This window comes from Molossus molossus, unplaced genomic scaffold (genome assembly GCF_014108415.1).
Source record: "Molossus molossus isolate mMolMol1 unplaced genomic scaffold, mMolMol1.p scaffold_m16_p_5, whole genome shotgun sequence".
NCBI lineage: Eukaryota > Metazoa > Chordata > Mammalia > Chiroptera > Molossidae > Molossus > Molossus molossus.
In genome coordinates this window covers 117,039,708-117,055,119 of record NW_023425388.1, presented here as the reverse complement: position 1 = coordinate 117,055,119, position 15,412 = coordinate 117,039,708, and the positions used below count along the sequence as shown (strand labels likewise).

Genomic DNA, 15,412 nt, shown 5'->3' with positions numbered 1-15,412 from the left:
TACACTGCCCTGTTGGTGATACTTTCAAAGGAAAAAGGCAGGTGAGACTCAAGAATGATTACAGTTACCAAATGGAAGGATTTAATTGGGACGACTAACCCACAGTGACATTTTGTTGCATTTCCCAGGCGATTAAGTTGGAGTACTCCAGGCTGGTTAAGTTGGCCCAAGAAGACACCCCACCGGAAACCGACTACCGTTTACATCATGCAGTGGTTTACTTTATCCAGAATCAGGCGCCGAAGAAAATCATTGAGAAGACATTGCTGGAGCAGTTTGGAGATAGAAATTTAAGTTTTGATGAAAGGTAATGTAGACATACGAAATATCTGATTCGATTTTTGAACGTTTATTTTATGCATACACAAAAACATTTCCAATAAGTACAGCACAAAATCGGACTTGACTTCATTTGAGTAGTGGCTTTGTAATTTATCTACAGGTTATAATCAAGACCTTTATGCCCTGGCCGGTTTGGCTCAGCAGTTGGAGCATCAGCCTGCGGACCAGAGAGTCCCGGGTTTGGTTCCCGCTAGGAGCACGTAGCCTTTAAAGGCTTGAAATGAAAATTATTCAGGTCATTTTAGTACATTTTAATTGTGAGCCAAAGTACTGAGCTAAGCAATGTAATGATAACACAGAAGAGTACACTCTAACCACTGCCTGTGGGACTCAATATTTTAGAGGCAAAAAAATGTTCAGCCTTTATACTGTGAATATTTTGAGTCAGATAATTGGTTCAATTAATTTTGCTTTTCCAAAAAAAAAAAAAAAAATGTTTTTTCTGTGGAGCTCCTATAAAACTATTTACTAATGTTAAAATTGTAAACGTAATTGAGTTAGAATGAATACTGTTGAAAAAATGTCTCCGTTGAAGATCAAAATACTGGAAGTGATTATACGATGGGAAACATTTATGTTGCCTTGGAGTTCATTATAATCACATTCTAATTAAGAAATCAGTGATTGTCCTTTTTATGACAATTTCAAAAATACTGAATGGAAAACATGTTTCACAGAGGAGATGAGGAGGAGAAATTGAACATCTAGTGTTCATTCCTGCCTCACCATGCGGAATTTAAGGTTAAGTGAAATAGTACAAGTAAATGGTTTCTAATAATATCTGGTAGTGGCTGAGCCTCAGCAGGTGTTGGCTGTTACATTGTTAATAGTACTAGTGTGGGCATCATTCATTTTGTTACATGTGACTACAAAGAGCTCCCTAGTACGACTGGTTATGATCCCTATTATATCTCTGTTAAAGCACTATAAACACGTGCTAATGAATTTGGGGAAGAGATTCCTGGAATAATCACATTTTCATTCTTTTTTTTTTTTTTTTTTTTTTTTTAATCCTCACCCGAGGACATTTTTCCATTTTTTGTTCAGATAGAGCAGGAGGGAGAGAGAGGAAGAGAGAGAGAGAGAAACATCGATGTGAAGGGACACATCGAGTGGCTGCCACCCGCACGACCAACCAGGGCCGGGGACAAACTGCAACCGAGGTACGCGCCCTTAGCGGGAACCGAACCCGGGTCTCTCTGTACCGCAGGCCGATGCTCTAACCGCTGAGCCAAACCGGCCAGGGCACATTTTCATTCTTTTGCAACTATTTGTCCTGGCCACTGCAGAGAGTCGATTCGTTCTGATAACCTAATTTGATCAGTATATTTCGTGGGGATTTCTTTATCTGTGATTCTGATCAGAGATTGACTGGAATGTTTCCCTTCTGACCTGCAGTGAGGGGAACATTTGGGGTCCTTTTTACCATTTGCAAATGATGCCATTTGGGGGGAAATAAAATGTAATGTCTTGAGCATGCTAAATAAATATAAATTATTTTTTAAAACACAGTTTCTACTATGCAGTCGTTATTAGCAGACTGTGATTTTAAAACCCTGTGTAGCTGTGACCTGGTACATTGGACTCAGAATCAGTGACACTGTCTTTTTTATGCACTTTGTCACTATGCAGCACTGGTCCCCAGAGCACGTTTTCCTTACGGTTGTTTGGGACCTGTTTCCTCAGGGACTGGTCTCATTTCCAGGTGTGTTGGGTGGCTCAGGTTTGCACAGCACACATTGTCCAGGTGCATGGGTCTCGCTTTAGATTGAGGAACCCCCTTCTTTCCTCTCAAGGTGTCACAACATCATGAAAGTGGCCCGAGCCAAACTGGAGATGATCAAGCCCGAGGAAGTGAACCTGGAGGAATATGAGGTAACATGCTTTCTGAGCTGTCCAGCTGTGGACGGAGGGCGCCTGCGGGTCACTGGTCTCCCTGTCGTCGTGGCTCAGCTGAGCCCGAGGAGATGAGGCCCATGGGGTGACCACCCACCAGAGCCCGCAGGGACCGCCGGCTGACGGGACCTGCCTTCTTTTTTTTTCTTTTAATTTATTTTCTTTATTGATTTTAAGGAGAGAGGAAGGGAGAGGGAGGGAGAGAGAGAGAGAGAAACATGGATGAGAGAGAACATCGACTGGCCACCTCCTGCGTGCCCCCCACTGGGGATCGGGCCCACAACCTGGGCATGTGCCCTGACCGGGAATCGAACCCCGGACCTCTTGGTGCAGGGTCGACGCTCAACCACTGAGCCACACGGCCGGGTGGAACCTGCCTCTAAACGCCGAATACTCTCTGGGCTTCATCACGTATTTTGATGTTAGAATTTATTTTAATCACTGAACCCCCTGTATGTTTTTCATCACTGGACCTGGGGTCCCTGTGAGCACATGTACTGACATTGTGTTTACAGTCATTTTTGTGCACAGAACTCTCTTTGACTTAACTTTTGGTTTTAAGACTAATACCTATTTTAAAAAATTTACCAGTTCAAATACCTAGCATTTATTTTAACTTTAAATTTATACTATATATACTATATATTTCATATCATTAAAAGTGATATGTATAGTACCTTATTCATACAGGTATTTAACTATATAGTGTCTTTTTAAGTTATAAATCCAGGTAATTTTTAGTTGCTTTCATGAGTGCCTTGGATGAATGTTTGGTCCCATTTACAGACCTAATTATTTGACATCCCCTTACACAGTTACCGTAATTCCCATAGTATAACAGATCAAAGGAAATACACAGCAGTCATTTTGGATGAAAACCCTTAGCTAACCTGGAGTACAGGGTAACTACTTTAAAGGACTAAAGAGTGCTTTGAAACACAAAAACACGATTACAAGAAATACGGAGAATTGCGGGCGTGACCGCTGTCCGTCTGAGCAGGGCATGGGCAGTGAGTGATCATTGCTCCTGCTCAGCCCGGCACTAACAGGCAGGAGGCCACAGAAATCAGCACCAAGTGAAAGATTATGAAAGAAGAAACGAAGTTCTTACTTTCAATTGTCTACCGAGAAAATACCCACACAATCTACAGATGGACTTATTTGAACTAATAAGAGCTTTGTAATGTGCACACCTATGTCCAATACCAATTTTATTCCTTTATACTGATAACAAATAATCAGAAAAAATACATTTTTAAAAAATGACACCACTTACAGTATCATCCAAAACAGTGGAATACCTAGAAATAAATTTGACAAAAGATGTACGTGACTTTAGGAGACATCAAAGAAGACCTCAGTGAATGAATAATCTGTCATGTTTGGAACTTGGTATTGAAAGATGACAGTATCCCCTTAAGTGATTTACTGAGTCACCACAGTTTCTACCAAACTTTTAGCAAGTTATTTTAGGGAGCTTGATAGACTGATTCAGATATTTTATGGAAATGCAAAGATCTTCGTCTAGTCCTGACATTCTTGAAGAACAAAGTAAGAAGGCTTGTTCTATTAGAAATCAAGACATACTGTCTTAACTATTACGTTTATAATAATATGAGCATAAGAATCGGTAAATTGGAACAATGGGGCACAATAGAAGTCTGGGGGCCCATCCACAAATCAGCAGACACAAGATGTGTGCCAGAGATGGCAGGGACAGGGGTTGCTAACTCTGCCTCTGTCCCCCAAATTCAGGTTACACGGGACCTCATTTTCAATAGTGATTTCATTCTGCAGTTGCTCCCCAAGGTAGCTTCATCGGATTGGATTCAGCACATTCTGAAAACGTCTTATGTTCTTTCTAACGGCAGTCATAGAATCTTGCAGATCGTCACATAACATTTCTTCTATTTCGCTTATCTTTGTCTTGCTCCAAGTCAGGGCTCAGCAAACCCTGGCCGGCAAACCCAACCCAGCACGCCACCTGCTTTGGTCAATAAAGTTGCACTGGAATACAGCCATTGGCCTCCGCGCGTCTCCGCGCTACCGTCACGAGGTGGCTGCAACCCTGAAATGTTTGTCTGGCTCCTCACGGAGAGTGTGCCCATCACAACTTCTCGGGCAGTCTGGCAATGGGGTGGCCATTGAGTACTTCCCCCCGACAGCGACCTTTATACCTGCAAAACAACACCGCCTTTATTTTTTATTAGGGTCTACTAATAGTACGAAAATTATGCCTCAAAAATTTAAAATGGTCTTTATTCAGGGAGCATACAGCCGGCCAATCACTGGTCTAGATGCTTCTTTGATTTTCTTATAATAATGTGTGTATAAGAGCTTGATCACACAGCTTTCTTATCAGTATCTCTTTTAGGTGAGTCCAGTGTTGTAATTTTGTTGTATTTTAGTTATGGTTTCCCTTGAATCAATTTCCTTAAGTAAGAAAAAAGTCAGCGTTTGTTTTGTTTTCTAGAGGATATCAGTTCTGAATTGTTTAGTCCTATTACTTGCGCGACAGTTGGGTTTTTGGAGGGTAAGGCAGTGAAATGGGAAATGTTTTTATCCTTTTGCCTGACTCTCAAACAAATAGACTGTTCACCTGCCACACTTCAAATGACATTCAGCACAAATTTGGCGAAATTAACAGGTGAAATAAATGTATTATGCGAAAACATTTTTTTTTTTCTTTTAGTTTCTTTAAATGCTGCATCAAATAATAGGCTTCAAGCTTTGATTTACATTAGAGTCGTAACCACAGTTACCTCGTACATCCCCTGTGAGGTAGATGAGGCAACGGAAGGGTTACCAGTGTTGGGTGGGAAATCATACCGTAATTAATAAGTAATATAAAAGGGTAAACTTTTTTGCGTACTCACAACTGTAAACCTACTTTTGCCCCATCCTGAATTTTCATAGTGTGCTTTTGTACTGAGGAATTTTGGAGAGAGAGAGAGAGAGAGAGAGAGAGAGCCAGATTGATTATCCTGCCTCGTATTTCTGTTGTCTTCTAATGAGATCTTGTGGTTTAATTTTTCATCAATGTCTAATAATTTTTGTTTATTATTTACTAATAAATAGTCTTGGCAGAACTTAAGGTCTTTTTTGGCAGACTGTTTTTATTTTATTTTTTAATTTGCTTTTATTGCTGAAAGTATTACAGATGTACCCATTTTCCCGTACTGACCCCTCTGTCCACCCCCCCACCCCCACACTTTCAACACTCTTCTGTCTGTCCGTGGGCTCCGCACATACACCAGCTTGCACCACACACAGGAATAAACTCAAAATGAATAAAAGACTTAAATGTAAGTCATGAGACCCTAAACATCCTAGAAGAAAATGTAGGCGAAAACAGTCAGACATCTCGCCGCAGAATTGTCACCGAGATCTCCACGGGCGAGAGACACCAATTCAGGTCTTCATCATCTGGATTATCTTCATTGTGACGTCTTTCCTGTGAATTCAGTTATCAGAACAGTGTGCTGCCGAGTGAAGAATCTCCCCGTGTTGGCACAAACATCTCCCTGTGGGTACAGCTAACATTTTCTTGTTCTTGTAGGAGTGGCATCAGGATTACAGGAAGTTCAGAGAAACAACCACATACCTCATCATTGGGCTGGAAAATTTCCAAAGAGAAAGGTAAGGAAACGTGGCGGCAGCTGGAACGAGGAGCTTAATTTGGGTACTTCGTCCTGTCAGATGGGACCTTCTATGTAGAAAAGATTTTAATCATGATATATATTGTGAATGCTTTATTTTAGAACAGTTTAGATTTCCAGAGAGCGGGCACAGTTAACCCAGAGAGTTGGACGCATCCCCCACACCATGGATTTTTTTTATTTTAAGTTAAATCTGGATGGTGGGGATTAGTGTCTTTGTTTTTATCAGCTCTGGAACATGACCCCTGAAGGTCAGGATGTGGGAGGATTGGAGAGAAGCTTAGAATTTGCTGGAGACCAGAGAAGCTGGTAACCCGACAGGTGTGATGGTTCATATTCCCTAACAGCTACCTGCAGGCCTCTGATTCTTTCTGAGTCTACTCCTGACCTCGACTCACGTCGTTTTCCCATCTGTCTACATGCCTGAACTTTAGGGACTAAAAATATAGCTGTAGAAAACCGCTCTCTGGTCTCCTAAGTATTGAGACTGCAAACACATCTTAGATTTTTTTCATTTACATTGCAAGTGGTTTTAAAAGGGGTTTCTACGTATTCAACTCTTGCATGGTTGGTTGTTTTTGTTTGAATTGTCACCAAGAAGGAAGGGCGGGTGTTGATGGACAGCGCTGTGGGCTACTCACCACTAGTGGGCGTTTACTTCCTTCTCCCCATGGTTCCTGATTCACACCCTTGAATAACGAGCTTGCTTGACTGGTGGTTTGTTTTTGAAAGTGCTGTAATTGAATGGTGCCATGCTGCAACCAAATGTATGAAGGTCTGTTGGAGTCCTTCCTTTGCTTCTCTTTCCTTCTCCTTCCTCCCTTCCCCTTCCCCGCACTGAGGGAATGAAACTATTTTATATATATATATATATAAATTATTTTTCTTTATTGATTTTAGAGAGAGAGGAAGGGAGAGGGAGAGAGAGAAACATCGATAAGAGAGAACATCGACTGGCCGCCTCCTGCACGCCCCCCACTGGGGATCGGGCCACAACCTGGGCATGTGCCCTGACCGGGAATCGAACTGGCGACCTCTTGATGCAGGGTCACCGCTCAACCACTGAGCACACCGGCCAGACACCACATTCTTATCTGAGATACAATAAGACTGTGGGGCCTGGTGGACTCTCTCTTGGTCTCAGAACTGACGGCCCATCGATACATTCCCGTCAGGTCCCGACTGTTAGGTTTGCATTAAAAACCACTCCGACAAAACCTCCGGGCAACATCTGACATCCGCTAGCTGTGGCAACTGTTGTGTTTAGTGATAACATTAACGTTTCTTTTCTCTTGTTCTGTCAACATTATTTGTCATCATTACTAACTTTCCAGTTGGTCCTTACAATTTATTTAGTAGATACGAGAATATTGACGTTGGAACAAACATATTTAAGATAAAGAAATTATGAAATTTCAACATATTACCAAGTTATATATTTTGTTTTGTGTTTAAATCCTCACCCGGTATTTTTCCATTTATCTGCAGAGTGGATGGGAGGGAGAGAAACTGATGTGGGAGAGACACATCGACTGGTTGCCTCTCCCATGACCCGACCAGGGCCGGGGACGAACCGCAACCGAGGTACGTGCCCTTGACCGGAATTGAACCTGCGACTCTCCGACACTAACCACTGAGCCAAACTGGCCAGGGCCCAAGTTATTATATCGTAAAGACCGTTAACAGATCTAGCTAAAATGAGTTAATATACATACTACGCAGAGAGCTAGAAAGTGATAGTTATACCTCTTTACATTCTGGATGAGATTATTGAATGCTACTTTTTGTGCTTATTGGACTTCCTTAAATTACACGAGAACACAGGGGTCTCTGTCTTCATTCTTCTCTCCCTACTTCGCTGTGTGACCTTGACCAAGTTTATGCCCCGGGGGGCTGCTTGATCCCCAAAATGCCATTTTGGTCTTAAACACTTTACCGAATTGTAACATCATATTACTCTTTCCTCGAATCAGTACAAATCTGAGAAACCCGAGTATAAATTTAAATATTTCTATAGAAGAAATAAAACCTTGACCACAAAGATGTATGAAATAGAGCTATAATCAACATAGTTTCCTATTTCAGTGACCAGTGTGAATTATCTTATAAGTTACACAATAATTAGGACTTAAATAATTTGCTTCCAGGTATTAATACTCCTGTTTTCTTTTGTGTGGTAGCTTCTATAGTTGTGGTAAGTGTAATAGTAACGGCACAGTGCCCGGCACAACTTTCTTCAGAGATGGGAGAGTTTTACATCCATACAGTGGTCACCACCTGCAGACACTGAACCTTGAAATGTGGCTAGTCTGACCGAGAAACAAAATTTTTCTTAAAAAATGTTTAATTAATTTTAATTGTCACACATGGTGGCCACCATGATGGAAATCATACCTCTAGAAGGTCAGGTCTCTGTTAGCATTTAAGAAAACATCGTGTCGCCCGGCCAGTGTGGCTCAGTGGTTCAGCGTCGACCCTGCACCAAGGGGTCGCTAGTTTGATTCCCGGTCAGGACACATGCCCAGGTTGTGGCTCGATCCCCAGTGTGGGGCATGCAGGAGGCGGCCAGTTGATGTTTTCTCTCATTGATGTTTCTCTCTCTCTCTCCCTCTCTCTCTAAAATCAATAAAGAAAAAAAACTGTTTTTTTAAAATAAGAACGTGGTAACTGGACTGCTGACTCTTATTCTGATTTATTTGAAAATATATTTATAAAACTTTATTTTTTTTTCTTTTTATTGAACTTATTGGGGTGACACTGGTTAACAAAATCCTACAAGTGTCAGGTGCACAGTTCCCTACAACACATTGTCTGTACACTGTGCTGTGTGCTCACCACCCAGGTCAGGTCTCCGACCATCACCATTCATCCCCCCCTCCTCCCTCCCCTGCGCCCCCGCCCCCCCGCAATCCACATCACCACACTGTCATCGGTAAGATATGGAACATACTGTGCGTCTCAGTAAAAAGCTGGAACGAGGTCATGGCTCCAGGGTTATTCTCAGAGAGGGGACTCAGATCTATGAGGCCAGACAGAAATGTCATTCAGGGGACACCTTTGTGTCAGCTGGCGTAATAGCTATAAAGGAAGGGGTAGGTGTGTCAGCCTCACCTTAATGGCATAAGACATGTAATATTATTGTCACTTCTTTCTTTTCACAAATAAAAAATCTTTAGCTGAGCCCAAGTGGTGTGGCTCAGTGGATGGAGCGTCATCCCATGGACTGAGAGGTCCCAGTTCGATTCCCAGTCAGGGCACATGCCGGGGTTGTGGGCCCGAGCCCCAGTAGGGGGCGTGCAGGAGGCAGCTTATCAATGTTCTCTCTCATTGATGTTTCTGTCTCTCTCTTCCTGCCTCTCTCTAAAAAAAACAGTAAAAACATTTTTAAAAAATCTTTAACTGAGATATTTATATTATTTTAAATAAAGTTTTATAATCTTAGGTTTTCTCAGAAAACCTGGAAGAAGCCATTTTTATTAAGTGTGTAGAATAACTTATTTTCCAAGACAGTTTCAGGGTGTAATTTGATTTTTCATGAGTGTGTATATATTTCCAAATAATTCTATGTTTAACCATTGGAGTACAGCATTGATTTATATCTGAACACATGGAATTAAATAATAAACAGTAATACTGATTGGCAGTGTGCACTAGAGTTTTCCTTTATCATATTTCACTCTTTTGGGGGTTCCATTTTTCTGAATTAATCTATAGAAAGTTATGTTATGATTGGACAAACTAACACAATGGAGATATCTTAATATATCTTTCACATTTCAGTTTTACAAATACATATCTGTATGTATTTTTTCCCTACAGCCTGTTAGGAGGAGGGTCATTATTTCAGAGACAAATAGAACACTCAAACATTTTCCCCTCCTCCCTTTATTAAAACTAGTTTGAACTTCATAATATCTAGATTTAAGTAATAGAACGAATTAATATGACTTGTACTAAATATAGCGCAGAGGTCTACCCTGTTAGCCTTGTCTGTCAGTGTTCCCTTGTGTCTTTGGGTTTCCCAGATTTAGAAGGATTCTTGTCCCTTTCGACGCCCCATCTCCCTTGTATGTTCTCCCCTCTGTCTTGACATTTTTCTCAATGACGAGAACTGTGCCTGTGCATAGAAAGAATCCTCACCAAATAGTCCCTGAAGGAACCACTGATGTGATCCAAAAGCACAGTAGCCCTCTTCCTACAAAAATGACAGTATGTTCAGTGAGCAGTTGCTTCATTATCGGTCTTCATTTTGAATCAAAATGAAAGACGCCAGGAAGACAGTGGGGACCTTCCTAAATCCATCGGTTCTGGCCCTGTCTCCCAGTTTTTGGGCTGTTTTCCGATTTTTGTATTTCACCTTTAAGACATAATTGTCTTCTGGTTCCCTGTGTCCGGCTTCCAGAGTCTCAGATGATAGTTTTTATTATAATGTTCTGGATAATCAAAAGGTAAATGCTTATTTTAAATGTTTTATCATTATAGCGGACTCTTACATGAAGTACTAATGCTCTCTTGTCCTTTTAAGTTATATAGATTCCTTGCTCTTCCTCATCTGTGCTTATCAGAATAACAAAGAACTCCTGTGCAAAGGGCCGTACAGAGGACACGATCAGGAGTTGATATCACATTACAGAAGAGAATGTTTACTGGTAAGTTGGATGCACATAGTATGTGTTTATCTTCCTTAGAATGGGATCCGAATGATTACATGTTTGTATTTATATTTCTTTACATTCCTCCATTAGTTACCACATCCCTTGATTTTACTTGCTTCACCATTTTTATTTCCCCGTATTGATTTTAGAGAGAGAGGAAGGGAGAGGGAGATAGAAACATCGATGAGAGAGAACATCGATTGGTCCCCTCCTGCACGCCACCCACTGGGGATCAGCCCACAACCTGGGCATGTGCCCTGACCGGGAATCGAACTGGCGACCTCTTGGTGCAGGGTCGACGCTCAACCCCTGAGCCACACTGGCCACACTTGCTTCACCACTTTTGCACCCTGTTCGTTATACCCATGGTACTTTGCCTTAGTTGAGGCTTTTACCCTTCTTCCCCTGTCTCTCTGCTCTGTTCGTGGACTTCAATCACTATTACTTTCTACTTTACCCTCTAGAATACTACTGCCAGAATGTTCTGAAAAGAAACCCGATCGTGCCGAATCTAACATTAAATTTTAGAATAATGACAATATGTCTTGGAATGTACATTATAAAAATTATAGTCGATACTTCAAGGCGTATCTCATTTAATCCACTGTGTAAGGAAGGGAATAGGATCCCATTTTTCAAACAAAGAAACGGAAGCTGACAGATTCCTTATTTGCTCAAGATGAGTTGATTGGTTGGTGGGTGGCTGAGTGAGACTTAACATCCGCCTGTCTCCTAACCAAAAATAAATTCCACAAGAATGATCTAACATAAACATAAGAAATAATATAAGTTTTGTATTTGAAATTCAGCTTTAAACTAGGATCATTTAAACACCTTATTTAGCCCTGGCTGGTTTGGTTCAGTGGTTAGAGCGTCAGCCCATGGACCTATGAGTCAGGGGTTCGATACTGGTCAAGGGCACGTACCTCAGTTGCGATTGGTCCCCAGCTCTGGTTGGGGTCATGCAGGAGGCAGCCACTCGATGTGTCCCTTTCACGTCGATGTTTCTCTATCTATCTATCTGTCTATCTATCTGTCTATCTATCTATCTATCTATCTCTTCCTCTCTCTCTCTTCCTGTCTCTCCCTCCCACTCTATCTGAACAGAAGATGGAAAAGTGTCCTCAGGTGAGGATTTAAAAAAAAGAAAAAAATCGTATTTATCCGCTCTAAACATAAGATGTCAAACATAAGCCCTTCAATATTACAGCTGTTATTTTATCTGCCTTCTTTATCCGTCTCCTAGATCTGTGTCTCTTGTGTTTCTTGTCCAAAGGATTTCTCAGTCCTGCTCGGTTAGGGACCGGCCCGTGGCCGGCATCCAGCCTGCCCCTTATCTGTGTACATAAAGTGCTGCTGAAACACAGCCACGCTCACTGTGGATGATGCGTGGCTGCCTCTGGAGACAGGCAGGTGGACGAACTGCAGCGGACACAGTGGGTCCCTCAAATAGTTCCTTCTTGACCTTGACAGAGGAGCTCAGCGGTCCCCACACCAAGCCGCACGCTGCACTCGAGTTTTCTGTGTCAGTCACTCAGGTGTCCTGCGTGTAGAAGAATGTCGGGCGCGGGGCACGCGCTAGGTCAGAGTTTCTGAAGGGATACACGAGTTCCCTGTTTAGCTCTGTAATTTTGTACCAAGGAATAGAGCTTCCCTTATTCGGTCGACATTCGTGGGGAAGAGGATGACGAGTTTCTCAGAGTGAAAACGGAGTTCACATTTCTGTGTTTTCACGCGGACGCGAGTGCTTAGTGGGTTTCGCGCTTGGGCGGAGTTCATCCCGGGAGACGGGATGGAGACGGGCCCGGCGCCGGACGTGAACGCGATGAACATGACGCATTTGCTTTGTCCTTCGTGCCTGCTGCTGCCCACGCCGTGTTCCCACGAGCTTTTCCGGGTGGGACAGGGTGAGCCGCTCTCCCCGGTGGCCGCGCGTGCTGGTGCGGCTCGGGAGCGCCTGCCCGTGTCCTCCGCGCGCCCGCGGGCGTGTCTGTCACTGCGGCACGAGCCCACCCACCCCTGTTCCTTTCTCCTTGGTTAAGAAGCTGAACGAGCAGGCGGCAGATCTGTTCGAGTCCGGAGAAGACCGGGACGTGAGCCACGGCCTGGTCGTGATGAACGAGTTCGTCGTCCCGTTCCTGCCCTTGCTGCTGGCGGACGACATGGAGGAGAAGGACGTGCTGGCCGTGGAGGACGTGAGGAACCGGTGGTGTTCCTACCTGGGACAGGAAATGGAACGTAAGGCCCACGGTGCTCCTGGGCGGTTAGCTGGACAGCAGTGGGATTGAACCTTAGGATGCGTGGCTGCTTCTGTGGGTTTATCCTCACAGTTTTGCATTTATCTTCAGATAGAGCAGGAGGGACAGAGGGAGGAAGAGAGAGAGAGAAACATCGATGTGAAAGGGACACATCGAGTGGCTGCCACCCACACGACCCAGGGACAAACTGCCACCGAGGTGCGTGCCCTTAACGGGGACGAACCCGGGACTCTCTGGTCTGCAGGCCGACACTCTGCTGAGCCAAACCAGCCAGGGTGATTTGTATCAATTTTTATATTCGATAATATTCACATTGTTCCTTTGATTTAAATCTAATCTCTGGAGTCTGCATTGCCATCGGTCTCCAACTTCTTCCCTCAAGATGATAATTATTGTGCGTATTTTTATTTTATTTATTTTTTATTTTTTTAATCCTCACCCGAGGACATTTTTCCATTTTTTGTTCAGGTAGAGTGGGAGGGAGAGAGAGAGAGAGAAAGAAACATCGATGTGAAAGGGACACATCGAGTGGCTGCCACCCGCACGACCAACCAGGGCCGCGGACAAACTGCAACCGAGGTACGTGCCCTTAGCGGGAACCGAACCCGGGTCTCTCCGAACCGCAGGCCGACGCTCTAACCGCTGAGCCAAACTGGCCAGGGCTATTGTGCGTATTTTTAAATGGAAAACTAAGTCCATAAAGCCGGCTGCAGACCATAATCTCTCTCTCTCCCCGGAGTCACCTCTGATCGTTTGTATTTGCAGCGAACCTCCAAGAGAAGCTGACGGACTTCCTGCCGAAGCTGCTTGATTGCTCCACGGAGGTCAAGGGCTTCCAGGAGCCGCCGAAGCTGCCGTCCTGCCCCACGCACGAGCTGTGTGAGCGCTTCGCCCGGGCCATGCTGTCCCTCAGCCGCACCCCCGCCGACGGCAGATAGACCGCCCTCCGCCCGCACTGTCCGAACCGCGTCCGGCCCCCACCCTCGCCTCCCTGCCGCCGGGTTCGCTTGTTGCTGCTATCGTTTTTAACTTTCTCTGTTTCTTTTCTTTTCAACGACTGCAAGACACAAAGTAACTGTACAGACTCCCGCTGGACCGCCGACGTCGAAGCTGAGAATCGCATGACGCTCAGCCTTCGATTGAGCCAGCGCGCGTGTCGTGACGCCCCCGATCGAACTGACCAGGGCAGGACTGCGTTCTGCCGCCCGGGCTGCAGTGTTACTGCTTTTACCCGTGTCTACAGCTTCCCGTCCAGCCCGGGCCTCCCCCGGCTGCCGGCACTGTGTACGATACTTCGCATTTGGTAGCTTGTAAATGGAATTAAAGAATAAAGTTTTATTTATGGCTACCTATGTGTTTGTAAGCAGGTATATTGTATATTAGTGTATCATTTCCGCTGTAATATATAAATGCATTTGGGGGATTAAGATTGGGGTGATGGAAAGATGAATGCAGACTTTTTAAGTTTGCTCTAATGTTGGCCTATTGGAAGTTTACTGCGTATTTGACACTTAAATATATATATATATATTTTTCACAAAGTTGTTAAACTTTAATATGGCACCTAAGCCTGTTTCGAAGTCAAATCAGGTTTTCCTGGAGGAGAGTGGCTTAGTCAACCACACTGAAACTTTTAAACGTTTCTTAGATTAACCTTTTATTTTTGTATGTATGTACAAATAATGTAGCAAGGTGATTCTCTCAAAAGATACCAGAAAAAAATACTTGAATAAGGGCTATTTAATAGTGAATCTTATAAGAAATATGTATATATGTGTGTATATATGTATATACACACACACACACAATACACACACGTACACATACACATTCTTCATAATGGAGGACAGTGTTTTGCATTATATAATCATTCTATTTTTGTAAGTTGTATGTCACTGGAGTTGGAAATGCTCTCTGCTAACCAGTGCTGTGAAGTTGCTTCTGTTGAGCTCGAGTTTATGGGTATCTCACCTGCTTTAACTTACCTCCTCTTCAAAAGGAAGAAGCTGTAGAACATTTTATAGATGGAACTTCTGTTTAAGATTAATGAGGTAATATTGTGAATAAAAGCAGTGCTTTAAAGGTAATCCTGTTACCAACAACCTATTTTTGGATTTATACAAGTTTCTTTATACACCGTACCTTGTTAGCTTAGTAAAATGTATCATTATCTCCGCGTATGTGTGTGATAGCTTCAGCCAAACGTGCCCTTTCTAAGTGCCTCTCGCAGAACATCATCCTGGACACAGGAGGGAAAGAAACTGTTACATTGTTACACGATGCTCCTCTTAAGGGGGAATGTGCTGCTGAGGACTCACGACAAAGCTGGTACTGTCTCTGTTGTAAGTGTGCGTTTGCATGTCGCAGCTGTCCAGACGTGCCTTGGGTCGGAAGTTATTTTGTCCACTTGAGGAGAATTCGCGTTCTGCATCGGTTTTCAAGTCGGGTCCACATTTTAGAGACTGTGTGCGCTCTCAAAGCTTTCGTAAGAGATCAGCAGTGTTGGGTGCTGTCCCACCGGAACGGCGGATGGTCTGTGTCTGTGTCCGGCTGGCGGCTGAGACACACAGAACTCGGGCCACGGGGAGGCCTCGCCCGCCAC

At 43.6% G+C, this 15,412-nt stretch overlaps 1 protein-coding gene across 1 annotated transcript in view; it reads left to right on the top strand.

Moving 5' to 3' along the window:
• USP25 (ubiquitin specific peptidase 25) overlaps window positions 1-14,916 on the top strand; it is a 131,429-nt gene extending 116,513 nt beyond the window's left edge. The window contains exons 21-26 of the mRNA XM_036243410.1: window positions 129-307; window positions 2,139-2,217; window positions 5,798-5,877; window positions 10,423-10,546; window positions 12,595-12,790; window positions 13,576-14,916. Of these exons, the coding sequence (XP_036099303.1) occupies window positions 129-307; window positions 2,139-2,217; window positions 5,798-5,877; window positions 10,423-10,546; window positions 12,595-12,790; window positions 13,576-13,748 (831 nt within the window). The 3' untranslated portion in view covers window positions 13,749-14,916. The remainder of the gene's footprint in view (window positions 1-128; window positions 308-2,138; window positions 2,218-5,797; window positions 5,878-10,422; window positions 10,547-12,594; window positions 12,791-13,575) is intronic.
• The last annotated feature ends 496 nt before the right edge of the window (window positions 14,917-15,412 follow it).